Below are 12,886 nucleotides of genomic sequence, written 5' to 3'. Positions count from 1 at the left end.
AAAGATTATCTATTATTATTGAAATCCAGTAGTCAGGGACTAAGGGTCTAATATAAAATCACTTGCATACGGTACTTTGTATCTGTAAATTGCTGTGCAAAGTTATAAGTTGTTGTGACAATGATAGAAAGCCACATTTGGGACCATAGTCAAAATGGTGGTGATGCTGCTGCTGCTGCTGTTGTTTGTTCTTGTTCTTATTGGTGCTGTTGTTGTTTTTCTTCTTACCATAATTACTTTCTTTTTAAAATTAAATTTTTTAAGTTAACAAATATTTATGTTTCTTTCCTTCCTACCTCTCTCCCTCCTGATTAAGAAAACAAACTCTTGTAACAAGCGTACAAAACTCAGAGTTTTTAAGTCTTTTAGAGTTGTTTATTTTTTATAATGTTGTTGCCTAATAGTAAAAATTGTCACTAGATTTATGTAGTGCTTTAACCTTTTAAATCGCTACATATGCAATTTATATATTATTTTCATTTGATTTTCACCACAACTCTGGAAGGTCAGTGCTACTATGATCTCATTTTACAGATGGGTAAACAGAGGCCGAGAGATTTTTAAATGATTTTCTCAAGATCACACAGCTAGTAATTGCATCAAGTAGGATTTGAACTAAGATCTTCTTCCAGATCTAGCTCCTAAATACTAGGAATGACTTTTTTGCTTGTGGTCAAAATGGAACCAATAAAAAAGTTAGAGGGATCCAATTTCAATCACCCCTGCTTCTTTAAAGAGAGAGTTGTTTCAATTTCCCAAACAAGTTACAGTGACAAAACATCCAATTGGTATACTTTGTGCCCATATGTCTATATCTGATGGGATAGGGGTCTTCCTGTCTGAATGTGCCTTGAGCTGTTTACTAGGGTCCATCCTAGATTTACTTTCAAATTTTTCCCTATCCTCAGACAATCTGGATGGAAGACAGAGTAATTTCCGGGAGAGTTGGATCCGTTGAAAGAACACTGAGTCAAGCCATAACCTACTGGGGACCCCCTAAGGAAATCCCAGAAATGCTTTTCATTTTGTCTTTCTATCCCCGTAACTCTTCATATGAGTAGATGCTTAATAAATGCTAGTTGAGTTACATTGGATTTATCCTTGTTCCTAAACTTAAGGATCTTTCAGATCAGCTCCCATAGAACCCTTGGAAGAACCACAAGCTTAATTATTCATCTGGGACAATGATTAGTGTTCTGTGGCTTATGGTGATGATATAGTGAATCTGGATACACTAAAAATTCAATTCAAATATTTATGTCTAATATACACAGCACTTTCTTCCTCCTTTTCCTTATTCCTAACTCTCTCTCCATTGACTTTTAACTGTTCTTTTAACTCTCCTCTTCTTGTCTGGGCCTTAGATCTGCTAATGACCACCGCAATGCTGATTAACTCCAAGGGTATCCCTCAAGGATATCCTAACATCCTCCCTGGGCCAAAAGTAGGGAGGAATTCCTTTCTTTACTTCTATGGTAGGCCATTGATGGACTGGAAGGGAAAGTAGACACAATTCAAAATGATTTTCTGAATCATTTCAGAAAGGAGTTTTTTTTAATGATATAACTTTATAATTACCATTCCCTGTTCCTGAGTAGAGGTTAATTGAAGAGTGGGAAGGAAGAAGATGTATCTAAACTGATGGGCTTTCTTTGAGATTTTGAATATGCTGAATTTTGCCCTAGCCATATGATCAATTTTCAGTTGACTTCTCTTCAATTCAAGCTGGACATGGCTAAACTTGAAACTGTGGGATTTAATTGGCAACTAGGTAGTCCCTAAGAAATATTGCTTACTCATTTTCATATATCTTAAGGTATATATCACATGTCATATGGTTCACTTTTAAAATCTTCTAGTTTTCAGGTAAACTTCCTATTTTCTTGTAAGGTTTGGGGATTCTTTAGTAACTATGGATTTTCACATTTTTTTTCCTTGAGGCTTTGGAAATGAGATGATGTTATGACGAAGGTTGCTAAGGGTGCATGCAAAGAATGAGGTAATTTCCATGGAGATTGAACAAAAAAAAAAAAGCTGTCGTGCTAATTCAAACTTGAGAATATTGCAGCACTGCAACCCACGCATTCTCTGTTTATTGAGTGTGCTGGTTATTTCAAGGAATAGCTCCTAAAGATTTCTGAATGTCAGTTATAATTACAGAAAATTTAGAAAGTATCATGGTACTTAAAAGAACCATCTATTCCCCACATCCCTGCTAAATGTTAACAACCTGTTGCAAGTATCTACTAATTAAATACAGGTTTGTATTCATCAAAGCCAAAATGAAAGGATTATGGTGGTAACATTGGATGGGACTATTCAATATGTTTTTGGTTTTTTTCATTGTCTTGCTAGGTCCATGCAGCTACCAACGACTGCTGAATTGGATGCTAGCTATCGCTTGCCAACAAGGACACCTAGATGTTGTTAAACTCCTAGTACTTACTTATAGTGCTGATCCAGAAAGCTATGCAGTAAGGAAGAATGAATTTCCAGTCATTATAAGATTACCACTTTATGCAGCTATCAAGTCAGGTATGTAATTGTATTTACTGAAGTCTTTACCAAGCCTTAAGGATTTGGGGCTATTGTTTCTTTTAAATTTTTAACAGCAATTAAGATTATTAATGGATATGGTACCATGTCCAGAGAGCAGTCACAATCTCCTGAGCATTTAGAGCCTCATCCAGATGGAGGCATCTGTATCCAGTTTTCCCTCTTTTCTTTATTAAGTATATTATTATATTTAAGTATATTCTCATTTTCAAATTCTGTCTATCTCTTACTCTCTTTTTCTTCCTTATTCTCTTCATCCTGCTCTGTGACGCCTTTGTACTTGAGGAAATTCAAAAACATGAATCAACTTTTTCAAATGGGCACATTTTTATAAGGTACCTCATATGACAAAAATCCCAAAAAATTCTGTCATTAATAGGATCTTGATTTTTCAGGGGAAGTAACACACAGAGAGACATTAACAAGGCTTTTCTTAGTTCCTCTTTCACATGTTGAATACCACCCCCAATTGGTAATAACCAGTTCCTTATGGTTTCTTAAGAAAAAAAAGACTCAGAGTGGAAAAAAAAAAAAGAGAGACTAAACCCTCTTAGCTTTCTTTTTTTTACCTCTTCTTTAGGAAACGAGGATATTGCTATATTTCTGATTCGTCATGGAGCCTTCTTCTGTTCATACATTCTGATGGATAGTCCTGATCTAAGTAAACATCTCCTTAGGAAATATTTCATAGAGACAAGCATACCAGGAAATGGTTCTCCAACAAAAGCAGTAAGTAGGCACTACCTAAAAACTACAGATCTGAAATGTGGCCTAACCCATTGTGACTATGCAGGATGTTCTAAAAATCTTTATGTAATTTGAGCTACTAATAATAATAACTATCATTTAAGCAGCACTTATATGCCAGGCATATATAAGCATTTTACAAATATCTCAATTGATCTTCACAACAACTCTGGGAGGTAGGTGCAATTATTATCCCTATTTTATAGAGGAGGAAACTGAAACGAACAGTTTTAGTGACTTGCCCAAAGTCATATAGCTAATAAATATATCATGCTGGATTTCAACTCAGGTAGTTCTAACTCCAGGCCCAGTGTGTCATTTGGCTGCCCCATCATTTAGATTCATCATCTCTAATCTAAAAAAAATTATTAAAACTACATTAAGACTTTTGAGATATCCTGTATTTCATATATTGCATTTATGACTTTTCTCCTAAAATTGGTTAATTCTGACATGATTGTGTCATTGGGAAACAGAAAATTTCTATCATTACATTAGCTATAAATGATCCTCATGTAATTTAGTTTAAAAAAAATAAGGGACAAGTGGATGGATTTGTGGTTTCATTTGGATTAGAAACTACTCAGTGAAGAGAATCCCCCCCTTCCAATGTGGGTCAGCACCTTCTTTTCAGATTCTAGTCTTAGAGTTACCAAGAGTATCCAAAAGCTCAATTTCACCTTGCCAGATCTGATTCCAAGGTCAAATTGCCTCTCATTCTAAAAATATATATTTGAGAAATAATCCCATTATACCGTCCACAAAGATTTCCTAGTGTACTTGGCTTTTTTTGGTATGAAGTCAGTTACGTTGCATCTTTGTATCTGACCCAGATTTTTGCATATGTAGATAACATATGCAATGTTTGCTTGGTTAAAAAAAAAATCCAGACTCTCTGCTTAGAAATTTTGCTAAGACCTTTTTTGGGATAGGAGTAAAAGAGAAAATAAAACCAGGAAAAAATGTGACTCATAAAATCTCGTTGAGGTTCTTGAAGCACATAGCTTTTTAAAAAAAAAATTCATATGAATCTCAGTAGCAAGTACCTTAAAGAAGATGTGTTTGTATTTGCTATAAAACTTCGTTAGCAGTGGTTTTTATTAACAGCTATGAAATACTGAGATTTAGTAAATCAGATAAAGTAATGTCCTGTGAACCACAGGTAAGTGCCAGCTAAAATCTGAATTGCCTTAACTATCCACTTTCTATCTTTGACTTCTGTCTTTGCTATATCAGCACCTTGTATGGATGGGTTCAGAAAATACTTGGTCATGCATCCTTAACTGTATTGCAACAGATAAATATTTGTGCCATTTGATATTAATGCTTAATGTGAGTGCTAAGTTTTTATAGTGTTCAATATCTCATAGTTTTATTGTTCTCGTCTGCCTTCAGGATTTTCTGTAATTTTGGAGATCAGCCAGCAACAAGACATCATTTGATTTGATACATTTCAAATGACTTCAACTTATATTTCCCTTTACTCATATTCTCAGATTTAAATTTTTTTACATAAACTATACAAATTAGAGAGAAATTTTCCTGACATAAGTAGGTATCTCCATAAGCATTTATGAAGCACTTGTAGTGTGTCAGGCAAATAAATCAATATTAGAGGCAGCATTCCACAGTAGATAGAAAACCAGCCTTAGAAGATTTGGATTCACGTTCTTCCTTTGCTACATTATAGAACTGTAATAGGGGTTTTTTTTCATTCCTTTTTAAACTTAAATACAAGAAGGGAAAAAAAAAAAACATTTCCATGTATACCACAGAGCATAAGAGGATTCAATATAAAACAAGACATTTCCATTTCACAAAAATCTATGTAATAAATCCTATACATTGTTTTCAAAATAACCCACTTTTCTGTGCTTCCTTAAGGTTTTCTTTTGTTTTCTGATGTATATTTTTTCTTCTCTCCCTCCCCACTCTACTCCAGAGAAGATTGCAATTAAGCACAAATTAATGTGTGCATATGTGTGTATGTATGTATATATATATATATATATCCATATATATGCATATTTATCAAAGATATGCATATTTATGCATTCATATATGTAATTCCTACTATATATATTTGTCAATTCTTTCTCTGGAGTTAGGTAGCATCCTCCTTCAAAGGTCCAGGTTTTTCCATATCTTTCTCAGTTAACCAACTCATAATTTCTTGTATCACAGAAGTATCCCACCACAATTATATTCATTGTGAGATTTTGAAAGTTTTTCTCCCAATTTTCTGCTTTCTTCCTAATCTTGGCTATGTTGGTTTTATTTACATAAGAAATTTTTAATTTAAAATTATCAAAACTTCCTATTTTACAATTCAACAATGCTCTTGCCTTATAATATAGTTTAAGATCCAATACTTCTAAATCTCTTTCCTTTTTTTCCATTTTTCTACATCTTTTCTCTTAGTTTCTTTGAAATTCTTAACCTTTTGTTCCTCAAAATAAATTTTGTTGTAATTTTTCTATCATTAAAATAATTATAATATTTTAATTGTAATTGTAAGTGATAATTTAATTAATTTAGTAATTTAATAATTTATCTAAATGTTGACTTGATTAGATTGATTAAATAAATAGATTAGTTAGATAAAATTATTCTTAAAATTGTGGGCTACATGTTAAAAGACTTTTATATAAAACTATTCTGAAGTGATAGCCTTTATTGTCTCATCTGTCAATCCCATCCTGTCTTTTTTCATTTTCTTTTATTGTTATTTTTAACTTTTTTATCCTTTAAATCTTGTCAACCCAAATGTATAACCCAACCTAGACAATATTCCTCAATGCAGGAAGGCTAATATGTCCTCCATAGTGTTCATTGCACAGAATGTGTTCTGTAAATATTTTCTGTTTTAATAATGAAATATGATATTTTGATTGATCTACATGTACAGGATTATATTGTAGACTAAGCATATTTGTCTCAATTCTCAGGCTTCTAAAATTAATAGTGGTAGCTTGGCAGTGTGGATAGAACTGGCCTCTGAGTTTAAAACATACCGGTCATGTATCCCTGGGCAAATTATTTCACTTTTCAATGTTCTAAAGCAATGGAGGCATATTGACCTAGAAAACTAAAAATTGGAATTGTCTGTGTTTTATTGCATTTTTATTTATTTTGTTAAACATTTTCCAATTATATTTTAATCTGGTTTGGGTGTCAGCAGGCTGTGATTTTGACCTTTATTCTAGATGTGTAAGTTTCAGAAAAGGTGTTCACCTTATTGGAAGAGGGAATTTTTCCACTAGGAGTTATCTATGCTAATAGAATAATAAGTCCAACCTGAAACAAAACATTTGAAATAGAATAAGACCAATAAACAGTGTAAACTTTACATCAAAAGTTCAAAAGGCAAAATAATTTCTTTCTGAGGCAACTGGACTTCTTTCATTGCTTTTCTTTATACAAGAAGTAATCCCAACCCCCTGGAAGGAAATTTTAAAAAGATAATTTCTTCTCTTAAAAGAAGAAAAAATAAAGTAATATTTGGTTGAATATTTTTCTGTCATATCATTATTTTAATTTTTTCATTGTGAGCATCCTGAGGAAAGTTGATTTTGTTTCTGTGAGAAGTGACTTTCATGGTTTGGCATTGTCACACCCTAGCAAGAGCTGGAAAACATTTTGAAAGCTGTAGTAAATGCCAGGAAAGAGCTAATTAGGTCCTGGAATTCTGATGCTGCTTCCCCTGCTTAGTGGTTTCAAATGTTGAATTGGGGCTTTTTTGGTTTGGTTTTTCACCATTGAAAAAGTAACTGAAACTTCAATTTGTTTTGATCTTAACTTAGGAAATTATTTGTTTTCTTAAAAAAAAAAATCTAATAATCCAAAATCTGGCAGCTCAAAGAAAACAACCGTTCCTATTGCCTTCTGTATCAAATGTATGCTAGTAAACTGGCATATTTATAGTTTTTAAATTCATAGTGACCTACCAGATGAATCATTGTGTACTTTGGGGCAAAACTATTCACATGCCTATCCAAATCTCCTCCATGTAGAAACCAGTTTTGTCAAGTCTACTGTAGTTAATGTTCTAGTGGCTTATAGAGCAGAGGTATTTAAAACCATTTTCATGTGATGAACCTTTTCAAAAACCTGATGAAACCTTGAGGCCCTTTCTCAGTGTAATGTTTTTATATACATAAAATAAAATACATGATATTCCAAAGGAAACAAATTGTATTGAAACATAGTTGTCAAAATATTAAAAGTTCCACATTCACAAACCTTTTGTGAAGTTTATTCCTAGACCCACAGGGAGTCCATGGACTCCAGGATAAGAACCCATGCTGTAGAGTCATAATTCTATAGGCCCCCAGGGTTCTTGGGGTCTACCTGGAATAGCTACCTTTCCATTACTGGGGTAAAGAGAAGAAGGCTATACTGTCTGGTAAAAAGGGGTTTCACAGTATCTTAAAATTTGAGTGTTGTAAGAGAATCTCACAGGTTTTTGGTTAGTTAATAAACAAAACAGTAATACTAGATGTTCAACAAGTGTTCTTCTAGCCTCTGGTTTCTGGTCTTAAGACAATCACATCTTGAAGATGCAGAAAAATGAAGTACAGAGAAGTTTACTAATCTCTCCAATCATCTTTCCATTTCCTCTCTTATTATAATGATTCCAATTTAGGCATTTTTCTTATATTAAATTAGTCTCTTATTGGGTCTTTCTCCCTCCATTTTTCTTCCTTTTTAAAAACCAGCCTTCATATCCCTGTCAAAGGAATTTTCAAAGGATAACCACTCTGATGATTTTATTTCTCTAATCAAAAAATTTCCATATTTCCCCATTGTTTACTGAATTAAAAAATATAAACTCCTTACTCTGGCATTTTAAAACCTCCTACAATTTGGCTCCAACTTATCAGTCTAGCCATATGTCAACTGTTCTATTTTATGTGCTCTCTATTGAAGCCAAGATGTTCTTTCAGCCAAAACTTATATTCTTATCCTTCTGTATTCCAATTCCTTGGATTTTTCTCATCTCCCATCTTTCATCATTTCCCATATCTTGAATAAACCCCCTCTTCCATCTCTGTTGAAATACTTCCTTTCCTTCAGTCAATTCAATTTCAATTGCTTTATTGATTCAATTCAAATTAATAAGCATTTCTTAAACACCTACTATACATTGGGCTTTGTCCAGAGTTTTTAGGATACCTTTTCCTGATAATTTTCTTTCCCAGTCTATCACTCCAAAATTGGAAATGATCTCCTTCTCCTCAGATTTTTCATGAAATTCATCTTATATCTCTCCTTTATTATGCTCTAAGCTGTATTATAATTGTCTGCATCTCTTCTCTACCACTTCAATTTCCAGTGAGTTGTAAACTCTGTAACAGTAGGGAACTGTCTCATTTCACTTTTTTTTTTAGTGTATAACACATTCCCTTGCAAGTGGTATAGGTGATCAATAGTTTCTTGAATTAATTTGCGATTGTTATCATGGTGTTCTCTCAAGAACAGGAAATAAAGATCTTTTATCCTGATTTTGCCATTTTTTCTTCTATTAAGATAGATTGAGCTTCCTTGGGGAGAAAAAAGTAATGATGATGCTTTTAAGGTTTGCAGTGTCACTTTACATATATGATTTCATTTGATCCTCACAGCAAACCTGTTAGATATTATCATCCCCATTTTACAAAATAAAAAAACTGAGGTAGGCAAAAGTTAAGGGACTTTACTAGGGTCACACTGCATCCATGAATCTACGGCAAGATTCAAAGTCAGGTTTGGTTTTGTTTTCTTAATCCAAATTTAATCTACTATTGTCTCAACTCAGTATGCTCTTTTTCATACTGGTATTGAGAGATATTTTGAGAAATATTTATTCTTTTTCTTAGTAATCCATTCCTTCTTTTGGAGGAAAGAAATCTGTCATTCACCTTGAAGACATGGCTAGTCTATCATGTATAAATTTATTCTGTTACAAGTTAATATACATACTTCTTTTTTCTTGTTCTCACTTCTTTTTTTCTCTTTCTCCCTTCTGCATTCTTTTTTTTCCCTTTATCTTTCTTCTCCCTGCTCTAGACCTACTGGTATATTATTAGTAGATATTGTATAGTCCCAAGGTGCCTAAAGATACCACCAAATCCTATGTCAGCACTCCAAAATTGTGTCTGTTCTTTTATTTGCAGTTCCAAGGACTTCATATCCCAGGCCTCCTCATTAGTTTCCTAATTTGAAACTACTATGTTTCTGCTTTAGTCCTCTTCTAATCCTTCATTTTGGTTAAGAAGAAGTCCTTAGCTCTAATAGGCCCTGCCAGCAAAGTGCAAACTCTGGAAGACTCTGTCAGGTTAGAGAGGTTTTGAGTATGGTCCCATTTTGAATATGGAATAACTTTTGTCTGTTATCCCAGGACCAGCTTAGACAAATTGGAGAGGTTTGTGCACAAGGGTTAGATGCAAAGGGGATAATTTTATAAAGACTATGGCAGCTCTCAAAAACCATTTCCCTAAGTCATAGAAAATTTGCAGTTGGTTTTGGTAGTAAGTATCCATGCTGAAGAAACCATGGATCATTTAATTGCTACTTCCTTAAATTTGTTCTGAAACTAGCTATTGAAGGAGTATAATTCTTGACCTAGAATTTCTTTTTGGCATTCTCTCTTCCCAGAGACACATTCAATATACATGTGTTTGTACTGAAAGTTGGTATCCCTTTACACTATTTTGTTGTATTAGTGAGGTCTCAGTGACATTATGTTTTTGATTTTGCTGTGAGATGCTCATAAATTTAATCATGCCATTGTTGGCTTTCTTCCCTAGGAATCTTGTTTATTGTGAGTCTTCCTGGACTAAACACAGGCAAAAATGAAGACTTTGGAGCTTACTATGATAGATTTAAATTTCAACAGTACTAGATGTGAGGCCTTTTTAATTGCATGGTGGTTGTTTTTTTCCCCTCCTTCTGTCTCTGAGTAAACATTTGGGTCAGCTGTAATCTTCAAATATGACAAAGGAAATGACTTTTTCTAAATGAAAGTTTTTGTACAAGGTTCAGCCCCAAATACAATCTTCATAAATTTCCAACCAGAGATAATTTCATTTTGAAAATACTTGTGACTATAATATCAAATTAATTTATAAAGGTTTCTTCTCATATATACATACATATATATGTAAAGTTTTGTATATCCTAAAAGCTCTATTTAAATGTTAACTCTTAATGCTGTCATTATTATTGTTATTTTTTTTTTATTCTGGACATAAAATCACTACCTAACAATATAAACTCTAAAAAGACATAGGTAAATGACAGGGGGGTAGGGAGACTTGATTTTAGGAACTTACTCCCCCTTTTTTTCTTCTTCTTCCTTATGCTTAGAGAAATTAGTTGTGAATACCTACCCATTTCTCAAAAAGGTGACAAAAATTTGAAATATTTTAGATTTTTAAAAAATATATATTCTACTGATATAGTTTGTTTTTTACCTAATGTAGATTTCCTCGTGTATCTCTTCCTCTGTGCCTCTGAGAGAACCATCCCTCATCATAGTTTTTTTCTTTTTTTGTTTAAGGAAAAGGAAAAAAAATCATCAGACCCAATCAAAATATGGGGGGGGAAGGGAGTGATATTAAATGCAATGTTACACACACAGTGGACCTTCTTAGCAAATAAGAGAGGGGAGGTATTTTTTCTTCTTTGTTGTGAAGTTTGTTCTTTGTAATTTTTTAACCTGCATTTTCAGTTATTTTATGGTGGTTGTTCTTTGAATTCACTCTAGTGCAATCTATGAACATTGTTTTCCTGACTCTGTTTATTTCATTTGTATCAGTTCATGTAAATCTTTCCATACTTCTCTACAATCATCATATTCTTTGTTTCTTATGGAACAGTAATATTCATGTACCAGAATTTTTTTAGCTATTCACTAATCATTGGGCATCTACTTTTGTTTCTAGTTCTTTGCTACCGCAAAAAAGTGCTACTATGAATATTTTGGGGGATAGAGATACCCTAGATTTAGATATTTTTCCTTCTAAAAGCAGCTCTGGCCAGAAATCAAAAGGCCAAAGATTGTACAACGGTTCTTCCTCCTCCTTCTCCTTTTCTTCTTCTTCTACCTTTTTCTCCTATATATTCTTCCCTTCCATCCTTTACCTGTTCCTGTTTTCTTCCCCTTCCATTCCCCCCCATTCTTTTTCCTTTTTTCTTCATATGTATATGGTATGTATGTTTATGCATATATCCACCTGTGTGCCTCTGTGTGTGTGTGTGTGTAAATATAAATATGTGTATATAATAGCATTCATTACCTGTGTGTATATATACACATTTTATGAATATAAAATTTAGTTGTGTAAAACTAGAGATGCTTAGTGTAGAAAATAGAAAGCCAAAGAAAAGCAAGAAGATCTGGATATAAGGGCTGCCTATGACATACCGACTGTCAGCTGTCTAAGTGTATATAAGTCACAGAGCAGTTGCCTTCCTGGATTGGTACAGGAAGTTTCTTCACCTGGAAGTTCTTTATACCAGTGAATTCACACCAGTTCTTATCATTGTTGCTGTCTCTATCCTTCTATAGAACTAATTAATTTACATTAGCTATTGAGCCATACAGCGCATGGATTGGACTTAAGCTAAGGCAACATCATATATCCACAAGTTAAACACCTTGATAATAAATACTATTCATTGAGTGTGTATTATGTATAAAGTACCATGGTATGTAGACACCACGAGCGGGGAGAATATTTCAGAGACATATCACATTAGATCATAGAACTGAAAGGTTTTTCTGAGTCTTCCAGGTTAATAATTGAAATATTTTCCTTGAACCTTTGCTCTTCCTCAGTTCATTGCTAAGTCTTGCCATTCCACCCTCTCATCTATCTCATTTTCTAAACATACAATTTCCTTTAGTTCTGTCTTTTGTCACATCTCATGGTCTCCCTGACTCAACTGTTTCTGCTCCAATCTTTCCTTCACCTATCTGAGAAAATGATTTTTCTTAAATTGTATATATGATTATGATTTCTCTATTGTCTCAAAGGTAAAATATAAACTCTTCTGTTTAGTTTTCAAAGTTTAATAAATAACCTGGCCCAAACCCGTATTTCTACCCTCATGGAATATGACTCTACCCTGGCCAAATTGGCTTTCTTAGCTGTTCTTCAGGCAACTGACACTGTGTCTCCCATCGCCATACCTTTACCCTTGCTTTCCCCCTTACCTGTGCAGGTCTCCCTTCTCCCCTTTGCCTCATATAATCCTTTTCTTCCTACAAGACCCAGATTAAGCATCTGACCCCTGTCACTTACTAGTGCTCTTTCTCCCTACCTTTTATTCAGTTCTGTTGTACTTGTTCTCCTTATATTTATCCAGCGTATAAGAATGTATCTTTATTTGTCTCCCTAGTTAGAATGCTAGTTCCTTCTCAGTAGAGCTTGTTTCATTCACTTCATTTATATCCTCAACTATTAGGAAATGCCTGATACACAGCAGGTGCTTAATGAATGTTTATTAATTGACCTTCACAGATAAACAGTACCAGCTTCCCCATTTTACAGATGAGGAAGCTCAGGCCTAAAGAAAGAGATTAAGTTACTTGTCCAGT

The 12,886-nt window shown here is 33.7% G+C and overlaps 1 protein-coding gene across 4 annotated transcripts in view; it reads left to right on the top strand.

Annotated features, from left to right (window-relative positions):
* The window catches only part of LRRK1 (leucine rich repeat kinase 1), a 149,682-nt gene that overhangs the window by 61,367 nt on the left and 75,429 nt on the right, over nucleotides 1–12,886 (top strand). For all 4 annotated transcript variants that reach the window (XM_051980980.1, XM_051980982.1, XM_051980979.1 and 1 more), the window contains exons 5-6: nucleotides 2,356–2,535; nucleotides 3,137–3,285. In XM_051980980.1, coding sequence (XP_051836940.1) covers nucleotides 2,356–2,535; nucleotides 3,137–3,285 — 329 coding nt within the window. The remainder of the gene's footprint in view (nucleotides 1–2,355; nucleotides 2,536–3,136; nucleotides 3,286–12,886) is intronic.

This window comes from Antechinus flavipes, chromosome 2 (genome assembly GCF_016432865.1).
Source record: "Antechinus flavipes isolate AdamAnt ecotype Samford, QLD, Australia chromosome 2, AdamAnt_v2, whole genome shotgun sequence".
NCBI classification, from domain to species: domain Eukaryota; kingdom Metazoa; phylum Chordata; class Mammalia; order Dasyuromorphia; family Dasyuridae; genus Antechinus; species Antechinus flavipes.
Note: the sequence above shows the minus strand (reverse complement) of the source record. Positions and strands in the feature narration are given on the sequence as shown.